The 14,372-nt window shown below is 40.6% G+C and overlaps 1 protein-coding gene across 1 annotated transcript in view; it reads right to left on the minus strand.

Annotated features, from left to right (window-relative positions):
• Positions 1-5,367: 5,367 nt before the first annotated feature.
• LOC146468767 (E3 ubiquitin-protein ligase TRAF7-like) overlaps positions 5,368-14,372 on the minus strand; it is a 36,643-nt gene continuing 27,638 nt past the window's right edge. Inside the window, exons 23-25 of the mRNA XM_085124138.1 lie at positions 7,911-7,999; positions 7,602-7,721; positions 5,368-6,441 (exon numbers count right to left, since the gene is read on the minus strand). Of these exons, the coding sequence (XP_084980264.1) occupies positions 6,430-6,441; positions 7,602-7,721; positions 7,911-7,999 (221 nt within the window). The 3' untranslated portion in view covers positions 5,368-6,429. The remainder of the gene's footprint in view (positions 6,442-7,601; positions 7,722-7,910; positions 8,000-14,372) is intronic.

Genomic DNA, 14,372 nt, shown 5'->3' on the forward strand with positions numbered 1-14,372 from the left:
GCAGTCCGGTTCACCTAATTAGCACTCCGGTTTACCTAAATTGCGCTCTGGCTAGCTCAATTTAGCTTAGGTAGTTTGCGATCAGCATTTAGATTGGGGGTTAGGATATCTACGCAAAAAATTGCAGAGTCTGGCAGCGAGTAGCAGTGGTGAGGTTCCCGCTTGTAATCCGAGGATCCGGGTTCGACTCTTAAGGCCACCGAAGTGTGATTTATACTTCGTGTATGAAAATTTAGAAGAAGAAGAAGAAGAAGAAGAAGAAGAAGAACAAGAACAAGAAGAACAAGAAGAAGAAGAAGAACAAGAACGAGAACAAGAGCAAGAACAAGAACAAGAAGAAGAACAACAACAAGAACAAGAAGAAGAAGAAGAAGAAGAAGAAGAAGAAGAAGAAGAAGAAGAAGAAGAAGAAGAAGAAGAAGAAGAAGAAGAAGAAGAGGAAGAAGAAGAACAAGAACAAGAAGAAGAACAAGAACAAGAACAAGAAGAAGAAGAAGAAAAGGTCAGTTTGAGATGTCTTTACCTTCTCTTAACGGCCGTCGTCTTTCCATCCGCTATTTTGATTTTCCAATAAACTATCACTCCCTATGCTTGTTACAACCCCTTACAGAGTACAACCGAGATTAGTTGGTCTGGTGTGAACTAAGTCGGACTTTGGACAGCTTATCCGTCTAGACGAACAAATCGACCTCGAAAAATCGTCTTAATAGACGGACAAATTCCACGGACAAATCAGACGTCTTTTACTTTCAACTTTGTTTCGACCCGTTTCCACACTAAGGCAACTCTGTGACAAGAATACCAGCCAGTCACCCCCAGTCAAAGATATGGATGACAACATCCTGACCACTAAGTATGAACCGGCAGCGAGATGGGTACAACACTTCGGCTCGTTGCCTCGTTACACAATGTGGAAGATCTTATTTTCATATGGAGTTCCTTCAAAGACGGTCACACTGATTGTTCTACCATTACTTTCAGTGCAGCGTCATCCTGAATTTTAATCTTTCAGAATGATTCCCAGTCGAGTCTGGTGTCCGATAAAGGTGTGGTATCTCTCTCATCCTTTCAGAGCAAGGCTTGGAAAGTTCAGAAGTGTGAAACCGAAGGTGCGTCTCTCGACGCGGAGACAAAGTCAAACCTAGAGTTCTACAGTACGGCGTATGACAACTTTAGCAAGTTTCGACATCGCGCCCAAACTAAGATTATTTTATTTTGTTCAAATTTGACAAGATGTTATGACAACTTTCTCTCTTCTGTCGCTTCCCTCCTCGACTAGCCAATGCTATTTGCGGGAAGCGACCATTTGTATTTTGTTTTGTCAAGTAATAAATAAAGTTGAAGTCGAAGTTGAGGTTCGAAACGCCTTTGCAAGACTTCAGCCAATCTCGAGATCAAAGCAATAGGACATTTTCACTATGGCGTCATTTTACAACAACCAGGATCCTGCTGTTTTGTGATCTCATGCTTATTAGAGCTATTGTTCTTTGCTGCCCACTGAGATTACAAAATTTGAATTACAATAATTTAATAATTTAATATTTGGGATTACAAAATTTGAATTTGAAAAGGAAAACGAAATGAATTCTGGTAGTTGTAGTAAAATGACGCCATTATGAAAATAGCCAATAGAGCCTAAGAACCAAGATCAGAATATAAAACAGCAACGTCAAATCTGTTATACGCTGTGGCGTAGAGTGCTGGAGAGTGGTTAAGAAGATCGAAGCCTTCCACTATGGATGCCTCTGGAAAATCTGCCACATTTTCTGGCCAAACGAGATATCCGATGCAACAAGACTAAATACCATAGTGCGGTGCTTGAGATCAAACGTCGACGTCTCCGATGACTTGGATGGGCACGTATTCAGGATGGACCAACACCGTATCGCCAAAATAGCTCTTAGACGGAGTCCACCTGGTAAAAGGAAGCGGGGAAAGCCCAAGACGACCTGGAGATGGACTGTCATGGCGGAGATGGCGGACTTGGGCTTAAGGCCAAATGTGGAAAGCAATCGTCACATCCTTCGTCCCACCGGGGACGAAGAGAATTAAGCATTAAGCAGGCATCACCTAACCTGCAAAACTTTCAAGGAGGCATTGCGCTGGGTAATTAGGCAAAATGACGGATTGCGGAGTTGTGCGTCAAAGTGGTTTATTATCGGGCAATCACTTTAATTTGCGAGCCACATATAGTACTCCCGTGAATTATCAGTATGGGTATTTGCCGACCTTAAAGGTTTTGTTTCTTAGCTCTTTAGGTCTAACATTTGGCAATACATCTTACCATTCAATTTCATCTCAGTCTGAACTGGATATAGTTTGGCCTTCTGGTCTAAAATTAGGAATGGTTTATAACGAAATCGCGAGGACGGATAAGCATATTGGTATCTTTTCGTTTCGTTGTCTTCAAAAGTAAAAAAGTGTGATTTTACGCCTCAGCTAAGAAACGAAAATTTCAGTTTTGAAAAAGCGTCTACGGTATTTGCCGGGGGTATTTGAGAGGCCACGTCCAGAATGCGGTATAGAAAAGGATAAAATTTGGTCCAAAACAAAAAGTCAGGATTTGACGAACCGAATGGCACATCCCTACGAAAAAACTCCAAGGAGAATTCCCCGCTGGAGATGAGAAAATGGATAATTCACAGCGCGGTTTAATTTCCAAGCAGATTATTAGAGTGAGTTGCGAAATCGATTTATGCCGTGAAGATAATTACACAAATACGGTTATTAATTGATAATTAACAAATTTCATAACTCAATCGTGACGAAATCGTCTTGTTTACATACTCTAAATACTGTAAAAGACGGTTTTGAAATCAGCAGAGTGCAAGAGATGAACAGAACCACTTCGGGGCCAGGTTGTTCGAACGCCGATTAACGCTTGATAAATTAAGCGAGGTTTTCATCTCGCTTATTAAAAATGTTTTATAAAGCTAATTTTAAGCTTATGATAAAGAAAAGTCTAATTCAAAACTAAAGGATAAAAATCTTTTGGAAGAATCTTTATTGAATAGTCATTAAACTTGAATCAAAGCTCGGGGCGTTGTTTAATTTTATGAGTGACACCTCAACCTCGTTCCCGGAGATTTTCCCTTATTTGGAGGTTGCTTTATTTTGAACTATTCAAAACACAGAAAACTGGTAAAACCATACGATACCATGCACGAAAACATCAAATAAGATATATTTATTGAGTACCTGGAAATTTATTTTATTTACAACCATAACAACTTTTGACAACTTGGTAGTTACAAATGCTGCAAAACTCTTCTCTTCCTAAGCTAACCTTGATTAGTTTCTTGTATTCGACTAGATTACAATAGTCTGTGTTTTCTCTCGTTTCATCCCGAGATATATATCCGAAGCTTCATATTTTCAGAATCTCTCCCTAACCCTTACAACCGCTCCAGTTTCTTTCTGGCTTGTCGCATTTCACCCAAAGACCGCGGTAAAATACATTCTCTGCTCCAGAGGGGCCTTAGCACGAGGAACGGCGAGCTCTGGAGAAAACGATTTGACATGAATCGGGCTCAAGCTGACGCTGTTCATAAGTTGCTCGGCACTTTTTTGCATTTCGAACAATTTTTCCTTCTTATTTTAGCTATTTTTCAATTTCTGAGAAACTTTCTTGCCCTTCTGTGCAACTTTAACAACTTAAGTGCCCAAAAGCCTTATATTGAAGGTTGACAACATTTTGGCTGATATTACATAGCTGTGAACCAATCGTATTTCAAAGTCTAACTTGGGCGTTCTCTCTTCTTTTTGCCAAGAAAATAGCGAGATAAATTTAGAATCGCGTTTACGGGAAACAGCAGAAATGACTGCGAGACCATCTTCATCCTTCGTTTTCAGTTTCTCAGTATAATTGAGTAGTCTTCCGTCAGCATCGAAGGCCAGATTTATTTTCCACTATTCTCATCTATGAGCTTATTTTTCAACAAAACATAAACGCTAATCTCACATGGACCGTTTGCCGCAAACGCGATTCTAAATCTCTCCAATACCTTGGGCGACGACGTAATAATTCGATATCGGTTTCAAAAAAAATTATCAAATATCGTCCTGGAAGAAACAGTAACCTTCTAACGCAGACGCTCCGTGGGCTCGTCACACATTTCCCCCCCCCCCCCCCCCTCCCCTCACGTTCACGTTCAGCTAAAGAAAAAGCGGCTACTTACAACCCATGTGAGTAGTTACATGTTTTTGTACATGTACCATTGTTTTTTTTTTTAGGAGGGGGGAGGGGGGGGGGGGCTACAGTCGACTCCCGATAACTCGAACCTCGTGCTAACTCGAACCAATTTTCCTTTCCTTTCAGGTCATTTTCTATATAATTTTACCCTCGATAACTCGAACTCTCCGATAACTCGAACTTTTTTCAATTTCCCTTAAAGGTTCGAGTTATCGGGAGTCGACTGTATTTCTTAGCGGGAGAAAAATGTTTGAAACATGGGTATTTCTTTAATAACAAAGGCTAATAATATCGATGTTGAGTTTTACTGAGAGTCGAGAGAAGATCTATGTTGTTACTCTCGCAGGTTTGTTACAATGAGACTACATAAACAGCTGGAAATGCCTAATGTGCATTAATGAGGGAATATTATCACTCAATACTCGTTGTAATATAAATGTTTATTGTTTTTTATGTATTGTATTGAATCTCGTTGTACGTGTGAATAAATAAAATTGAATTGAACTGGAGGGAACCAGTGACTTAGCAACTTTCTGGATTTTTCGAGTAACTTTTCAGCAACGTTTTGAGAAATTACGAGCAACTTGTGGACAGCCTTAGTTCGCGTTGCCAGTGAAATTTTGTCAGAATTTTGTGTTAGTTTCCGTCTTGTGTTTCGTTTATTAGTCACAACATCACTTCTTAAACAAAAAGACTACACTTGTATACCTGATTCTAAGGCAGGAAAATCGTCTATATCCAGAGCCGACCGTTTGGCCTTTGCGCGAGACTTAAAATAAAAAAAAAAGTCATTTTATTTAGATCCGAATATCTATCTTTATCTTTAATCTTTAATTAGCATAATTGCCATTACCAAAGCTAATCTGGCAATGGAGCGGCCAGCGGACGCACAATAGGTTAAATTATATGGGAACGAGAACGGATACAAAACTTGCTCAGCCTCGTCCCCAGGCTTAAGCGCGTCTATCTAGCGCCCAATAACGGTACTAATCGCACATTCGATTACACTCTAAGGAAGACTAGAGACGAGAGGTTGATACGGACTGCTTTGCAGTTTATTTTGGATATCAACTCATTGTAAAGAAGAACTGCCCGGTTGAACTTGCAAGAACAACAACTGATATTCGCAAAGTAATAGAACAAGAACCAAGAGCATGAACCCAATAACCCCCAAGACTGATCTACATCAATTTACTCCCTACAATATCAATACATCTCAAGAAAACAGGTAACAAGAATAACGAAACTCACCAAGATTTTATATACATTAACCACCAAATTCTCAGAAATGACATGAGAAAAAACTGGTGTCAATTAGTAAGGAGAATTGATATTTTAGACAGGGGCGAACACGGGGTTGAGAGAGTTTGGCGCAAATGATGCAGAGACTTTCTCTCAGGGAGATAGAAATAAGTCATTGGAATCTCAGCTAGTACATGAAAAACGAATTTCTGAACATTTCCATCGGTCCAACAAAATTTTTCGATGGGTTTCCACTCTACAATTTCCAATTTTACTACCTGAATTTCTCTATGGCTTCTTAATTTGTTCCTTGTTACATCGCTAATCACAAGGCAGTCAGCCCCGAAAGCGATCCAAGGTTTGTTTAAAGCCTTAGTGCAAATGTCCAAAGTTTTTCCGCTTCTAATGGTCCAATGAGAAAGAACACAATTCTTAGCGATAAATAGTCGCAGAAACAAACACCGCGTTTTGTAAATCTCCGTGTAAGTAGGGCATGGAGTTCCCGGTGTGCTGGTCTGGTCTTTGTGCTATTTCATGATTTCATGGTTTGGGTGGGTTGGATGAGGTCGCAGCGGCGCCTATATATGCTGATGTCCGATCTCACCCTTGCACTGAAGTATTGTAAACCGCATTTGAATATGTATACAGAAAATGCGGTATATAAATACCATTACCATTAGCATTACCATAAGTACCCGAAGAGTTTCCGAACCAGTGCCGAAGTCGAGAGGTCGGCTTGTCTCATACAATGACACTTCATGTTGCTGAGCAGCCACGGACTCGGCCAATTGTAAAACGCGAAGATCAGACGAAAAAATCATTGTGTTCTCGTTGTCCCGATTTTCCTCTTCCAGATATAGTTATCTACATTCTGTCCAAAACCTCGAATCTCTCTTTCAGAGGAAGGTGCTTCGTAACACCACAGGCCTAAACCAAACATAGGGAACACAAGAGAAGTACAGCCTAGCGTCTGGTTAAACAGGATTCACTTCGGTTTACTGCCATACCTAGGGAGAAGAAGGGAGACTTTGAAGTAATATATAAAACACGAGGAAGAGTGTTTCATCCGACTTAGAAACACCGAGAAGTGGGTTGATAAAACGAGGCTCTAACGAGTTTCTTTTTTTTTTTTTAACCAACTTCATGGTGCTTGAAAATCGGATGAAACACTCTTTCAAGTCTTTGATATAGCTTCTCACAAGACCGATAAATTTTATGACAATAAGAGTGCTTTCCATTTGTCAGAACTGGCGGGCCAGACCGGCCAGTCTATAAATCGAATGCGTCATTTTGAAGGGTTGGTGCTGCGAAACCCTCAAAAATAATCACTCCGAAAATGTACACGCCATTTTGGAGAAACTCAAAGGACCAGGATAAAACTTTTCCTTCAAATTGATACATTTCGTTTACGAACTGACTGGTCTGGCCGGCCAGTTCTGACAAATAGAAAGCGCCCTAAGTATCACACTTCCAAACCTGAATTATTATATTATGACCTTGAAAATCCTATTGACCCTTCACCTGCCACTGGTGTCCTTTTGTATTTTTACCACTTGAAAGCTAAAATACACCTCGGTAACCTTTACATCAAATGGTGACAGTTTTGGATCTCTTTCACAGGTTCAAGCGAACCTTGACTCGTCCGACATTCTGAGAAAAGTAGGTGCCAGCTTGCGACACTTGTATCATCAAGTGCGCATGCGTTCACTGTGTCGCTTCGTCTGTATAAGTTTGAACATTTTCAGGTCAGTTAAATCATAGTGAGTTTCAGAGGTTACCTTACGTTTTGGGCTTAAACCGGAAAGGTAAACTTTATTTTGTCAGGGTGGCCCATTCAGCAACGAGGCTGGTATCCAGAGGGGATGGTTCCATATAATTCTGTAATTTGTTTTGTTTAATCATGGCGGGAAATGGGCCCATGCTGCATTTGTGCCTGCATGGTTGAATCTCACGACAAAATGTCTTTAACTCGGAAGAGTTGACTAATGGTGAAGGGTGCTCACTGACAAGAGTAGTTTCTTGAACTAAACATTTTCCAACAGCATCCTGTTATTGGCTCTAACGGAAACCACTTTTCACTTGATTTATCGCTGGCCCGTCTAGATTAGGAAATGTTATATGTAGGCCAGTCCGTTACAACTAACAATTTTAAATAAATAAAGTTCACCTTAACCGTACTGTCCACTGCTCCGGAGAATATCCTGCCCTTTGTGACCGCCAGAGCGGCCACGCTCCCTTGATGACGGAGAAGAGTCTGGACACAAGTGAAGCTCTCCAAATTCCAAACCTACAACAAAAGAAAACATTAAGATGCAGAAAAACCACTTGATGAAGGAAAAATTACCCCCACCTTTTTCATTCTGAAGACTTATTTTTATTCTAACCTCGCCTTTTAGTTTGGAAACCATAGGAAATGCGAACGACTCGTTTCAATTAAAATTGTTTGATTGGAAGTCGAATTTGTTGAAGTACTTACCCGGAGTGATCTGTCATAAGAGGCACTAAACAGACGCGTCTGACCAGGAGCACTTAACACAGCAAGCCCGTACACAGTTCCCACGTGACCTGTCAGCAGAGATCGAAACATCAGCACCCCCTTTTAATGAGAACGTCACATTTAAAGGGACTATGTCAACCCAGGCGCATGTGCGCGTTGATGAGAAGCAGTTTGAATTCGTTGGGCCAACTTTTTCAAATGCAGTCGGAGAGTTCAGGAAGCTGTTTTCATTTGTTTGAATGGCGTTCACCTTCGGAGAGTTAGTTGACTTTTTACTTACAAACGTTGTTTAGTAACTACAGAGGCTGTTTGTTGCCATATTTTTGCAAGCTTTTGCAAAGGCGGAAAAGCAAACTCCGCGACGAAGTGTATGTAAATTAGTCTCAACCCGACTCTACTGCGCATGTACCCCAGCTGACATAGTCCCTTTAAGAAACTGTTAGCCATTCGAACTGCATAAATTATCGGTTCACACATAAGGTCAGAAAACTACATGTCTTCACTCTTGAGTAAATTGATATTTCCCAAGTGTAACGTTGTAAGAGCATGCGAACCAAATGCAAAGCTAGCGGTACAGTTAAGAAAACTAATTTGGAGGAATGGTCGATGCAATTTACCTACTCACCCTCTTTTCTCGTTTGCACTCTGCCTCTAGACATTTAACAGTTCTTTAGATGAAAGCGCTCTCGAGCAATGCAATACGGTCTTTATTTTTTTTCTCGGTGCGCAAGCGGGCGGAACTCTGTAAATCATGCAATCTGATTGGTTCGGGCAGCGGGCGGAATTTTTCGACCTTGCCCGCGAAACCGAGCCGGGTGTTTTGCGTCCCCAAATTGGAGACGAGATCGTCATTTCCACGTGATTATCCGTGAAGGTCTAACTATTTACAGATGTCAAAGCAAAGGCAGCAAATTCTCATCAATTATTTTAAGACCCTGAGTGTTGGTCCAGCCGAGTTCGAGCCCACAACCTCGCGCTCAGCAGTACGGTGCTCTACCAACTGAGCCAGCCGGGCGGCGGAAAAAATCCTATTTGCCCGTCTTCCACTTCTGTCCGCGATGACAAGACATCTTTAATTTAAATATAAAGTTTACGACACAACGAGCGAGCGAGCGAGCGAGTGACAATTTGCCCACATTACGATAACTCGTTTTTTGCGCATGTGCGCATTCAGGAGTTAAAAAGGAGTGTGCAGGAGTTGACTATAATGGAAATGAGTTAATCTAAACACATGAAACAGTTGGTCACGAAAGTTTGAAAGTGCTCGTTCTTATTTTCGTTCTGTTTCCTTGCTATTAACCCATTTCTTTACATCGCAAATTCCCCATGGTTACTAAGGCGGCTTTTCATTTGCCAGAACTGACCTGCCAGTCTGTAAATCAAGTGCGTCATTTTAAAGGGATGGTGCTGCAAAATCTTGAAAAATAACGACTCTGAAAATTGTACGCGCAATTTGGAAGAAATTCGAAGGACTAATAGGATAGGATAGGAAAATTGGTACATTCCGTTTACGAACTGACCAGTCTGGCCCCAGTTGTTCAAAGGGCGGATAATTTGATCCACTGGATAGTTCGCTATCCGGCAGATAAAATGTCTGCAAGATTTTCCCGATAGTCCTATAATTTGTGAATAGAGTGGAAGCAAATGTCAAATTTAAGAATGGGATTGTGTGGAACACTTGCCAAAAGCAAGTAGACTTGCTCCGCTGGAAAGCGACTTATCCAGTGGATAAAGGTATCCGCTCTTTGTACAACTGGGGCAAGGCCGGCAAGTTCTGACAAATGGAAAGCGCCCTAAGACAAGGAAGTAAGGTAATTAATGCGCGGTATTTTTTATTTTTGCCGAAAAGGCAAAGGTTCAGGAAAACAACAACAAGGGATCACGTACTGACACAAAAACAACCCCAGATGTTTGGCAACAACATACGCGTTGCTCGAGCTGAACGTGTCTTACTCGCGCGTTTGCCGCGTTACTCCTATATTGTGGTAAGAAGAGGAAGAAGAAGAGGTTTGCTACTGGGAATAAAATGAGCTTCACAGAGCGCAAATTGTGTCAATGACTCGCCTTGCACAGCCACCGAACGAGTTCTGTCTCAAGATGGATTTCCACTGTGGGGAAAATTTTATGTGCGTACGTACGTGACGTTAAGCGTATAAGAGACGATGTGTGAGCGGCTTTTGCTAACATAAAAACTTGAACAGCACTCAACGTTTTACGTCTACGTAAGCCGTTCAAACATCATTTGTTATTTACGTACGAATATCCAGTTAAATTCACGTCCGCGCGCACATAAAATTTGCGCGACTGAGGAAATCAGTTCCACCTTCAGTGAGAGTCAAGTTGAACACAAGGGGTAGCCAGCGACTTTCGCACGCAGGTTTTCGGCTTATCGCGCGACTGTCTCAAAAACAAGAGATATTACTCGCGGTCTAATATGGCGAATTTGTTAGTCTCCTCATGTGAACCTGTGATCTATGCATGAAGAATGTTAAGGCAACTTGGAAGCTGCTTTTCAGTTACTATTTAGATAAAAGATCGATTATTTGAATAATCGATGGATGTAACGATCGATTGCCTCCTTTCGAAGTAAACCCCGGAAAGCAGTACTCTAAACAAATTCTCAGTAGCAAGCAAAGAAGACGCTTTAATTGCAAGAAAACAAAACGAAAAATAAAATTGGCTATTTCCAAAGGTTTGTGATCAGCTCTATCGCCTCTTTCAAGAAGCTCATCGCCAACAATTCAAAGGCTATAAAAATTGTCCTGTTTATTTTAAAGGGTATGGTTTTTGAGCAATTTGCGCCAAACATTGGGCCATAGGTTTGAACACTTCCTCTGAGATTAGTATTGGTTTTGTCCTCTGCCTCCAATTGCTTCTTGTTTTTAAGGGCAAGAAAAAGAGAACTAAAGCAAATTATATCACTACACATTGTTGAGTGAGTTTTGACGCTTCGCATACACGAACATCAATTCTAAAAACGGATATAGAAAAAGAGGTAGTTTGGTCAGAAATAGGGACCGTTTCTAGTATTCAACACCAATACGGCTGATATGTTGGTCATTTTGCGAATGTTAAGGGAATCTGGAAACCGCTCTTACTACTTAGATAAAAGATTTATTGAGTGATTGGCCACGTTCAAAGTAAATCCCGAGGAGATTTAACGACTGCAGCAGGAGTTAGATAAACTCTCAGCAGCAAACACTTTTTACGCTGCCACAACGCGCGAGTAGCGCGCGCGAGAAACGCAAGAAATTCGAGGAACGCGTCTGTCATTGCCAAACATTTGGGGTTGTTTTCCTGTCAGAAGGTGATCCTATTTTTATATTGTTTGTGATCCTTTCCTCCTCTCATTAATTACCTTATTAGGGAGTCAATTATTTCGCTATAACAAATACCCTTGTGCTTGTCGGTAAAAAACCGAACATTAATTACCTTTCCAAAGGGGATAATACTCGACGTAGCACCTTGCGATGTTAAGGGGACACGTACGGTGAAATTGCAAGAAAAGACAACGAAAATAAAATGAATATTTCCAAACGTTTGTGATTAGCTCTATTGTCTCGTTGCAGAAGCTCATCGCCAACAATTCAAAGGCTTATAAAAATTGTCCTGTTATATAAAGGGTATGGTTTTTAAACAATTTGAGCCAAACATTGGGCCATAGTCGTGGGCCTCTGTTTTGACAGCAACGCCTTGTTGTTTGTTTTCCGTTTCTTTGCCGTTCCGGCCATCCAAAAATTACGGTAATTAACTGCATGAAGTATATGCCTGCTAATTACTTTGTTGCTTTTGAAAAGGAGTAAATTTGTGTTTGGAGGAACTTAATGGTCTTTCTTTCGAGTAAAATTATTTGTTTAGCTTGAAAACCTAGTCATTCTTATTTTCGTTGTTTTCTTGTAATTAAACCTCACAAGATGCTCGTCGAGTATATGTGCATTGCATTGCCGCCATGTTGAAGTTAAAAACAAAAGAAAATTTGCTCACATAGCTTGCATAAAAATGGATGTTAACTCCCAGAGGAGGAAAATCTTATTGTTCCATACCACCAACATGGCCGCCATGACGTCGCGTGCAATCAACCCATTCTTCATGGCTAAATGATTGACTTGCTAATACGGTAATTAATGGGCGGTTAATCAAACGAAAGGAAAACAAAAACAACGGAAATTATTTTGTTGCTCTCCAAGGCTAGTAAAATTGTGTTCGCAGGATTTTAATGGTCCTTGTTCATGGTAAAATGGTTTGCTTAGTTTGAAAAGCAACATTTTTTATTTCGAAGCTAAGCGACAAACAGAATTTGAAAAATAAACATTGAATTGTTACCAACAGAACTCGAAAATACTGAGAAGATTAATTGAAACATTCACCGACTTTCAATTGTTCCGCGCAGAAAGACGTGTAAGACAAACACCACGTGACTCACCTTACAGCAATAAATCGCGAATACCAAACACAATACTTCACATCGCTAGCGGAGCAATCGCCAAGCAGTCGATCAGAGATTAAGCAAACTTTATACGAACGATCGAAGGAAGTGAACGAAAGAAGGGGTAACTGCAATGGAGCCATCCAACGCTTACCAGAACGAACGGCGAGAAGACGATGTGCAGGATTCAAAATTCACGCAAGGGCCACCACAACCTGACAAAAACCCACAACGACAGATCTCGCGCGGTGGAAATAAGTCAACTGAACCTGTTCTTGTAGTAACAGAAAAGAAAGCATTCCACGACTGGCCAGGAGAAAGAAAACGAAGCGAATCAGAACCCCTGATGTACGAGGGCTCAAAAGATTTTTTTTTCCGGCGCAGCAACTCGCTTACCGAACAGGCCAAGCATCTGTCGGAGGAAGAGATTCGCCTGTTGGAGATTGATATCTTCAAACCACTGGACTTTTACGAAATCTTGTTCCGCAGGCTGAAGGAGAGTAATCGTGGTGAGGTAGTTACCTCTCTCAGTGAACTGCACATTAACTGTTTGTAAAACTCATTATTTGTATGTGAAATGTAAAATAATATACGTCACTGCAGCACAATCAACTTACCTCTCGGTAACTTGACTATTTTCAATTTAAACGTTACGGTTTGAACTACCTTAATGATGCTTGCTTTTGCAACCTGATTGCATCACTGCACTGTAAATACTAGGCACTTGAAATAATGAAATAAACTGAGTTACTTGATCTGTCTATATATTTACTGTCCCTTTGTTCCTTGCAGTTGTGCCGTGACCCTTGTTGTTACATAACCGAACTTCTCATCACGAAAAGATATCTATATAAAAGAATAAAATATCTACGCGCCAAATTTTCAACAAACTAATGAATTAAGCACGTTTTCTAAACATTTCGCGAAAACTGTTAGGAATACCAAGAATCGGTCAATCCAAAATAGTATTACAGTAAAAACTGACAATCAAACCTGTAATTTTTTAGTGAGGTGAATTCCCAGAAGCGCAATGGCAGATCCTCTTTGCTTTGAAAATACCACAAAATGTCCCCAAAGAGCAATTTCTTCGTCGTGAACTCTCGAATTTCCACCGTTTAACTGTCAAGTATTCCTAATAAGTTATTCTCAACTTTCGTCATTACTCTTTGCACTAAATTCAGGTCAGAAGGGCAGCTAACTCACATTTCCCATCGCGTATCTTCGTTTTGTAATCGATGGGAAAAACTTGATCGATACTCGAACGCGCGGCTTCGCCTTTACAAACATAGCGAATCGTCGACTTTCAGAAGTGTGGACAATGAACGCGCACGACTATATAGAGTCTAGAGCGGACAAAAAAAACTATCAAAAGCTCTCGCGGCATAGGAAACCCAAGTTTGACTGATCATGTACTTGTTCACTCGTGCGGCCTCAATTGTGTGCGATCAGAATAAAACTTTGTGTACTTTGGTATTCACGGTTCTCTTTGCTATGACGATACACAACATAGCAAAGTTTTTTCTGTGTGCTGGTTGTATGCCTGGCAGAAGTTTCGGTGCGCTTTTAGTATTTCTCTCTACCCTCGTGTGCAGTTATGTTAGACAGGCTGACTAAATGTTTATTTCACTTCTTTCTGATTTGGGTCTACTATACCTTTTTAGATGTTCTTGTTGATAAAAAATTTCCCTTTCTTCTGTAAGCTATCGTAAAACCCTCACTGGTCTTCTCAATTATTTAATTTCACTTCATATTCCTACAAAATTGCTCTCACCAGGCAATTGTTGGCAGACTTTACCTAATCAATACCATGCACCTGGCTAGGTTTTCATTAGATGTTATGAACCTTCACATCAACTGTTCAGAAGAACCTTTTCCTGCTTCATCCTAACCGCTCAAACACGTTAATTTTTAACTCTTTGGATAACTATTTCGCACCCATGAATTCTTTTCTTGTTCTCTTTAATGACTTTTCGAATTAGTGTTACACAGTTGAGTTCTTCCAGTAATTCTGTACA

The sequence above is a fragment of the Pavona decussata genome, unplaced genomic scaffold (assembly GCF_977016875.1).
Source record: "Pavona decussata unplaced genomic scaffold, jaPavDecu1.1 SCAFFOLD_129, whole genome shotgun sequence".
Classification (NCBI taxonomy): Eukaryota; Metazoa; Cnidaria; class Anthozoa; order Scleractinia; family Agariciidae; genus Pavona; species Pavona decussata.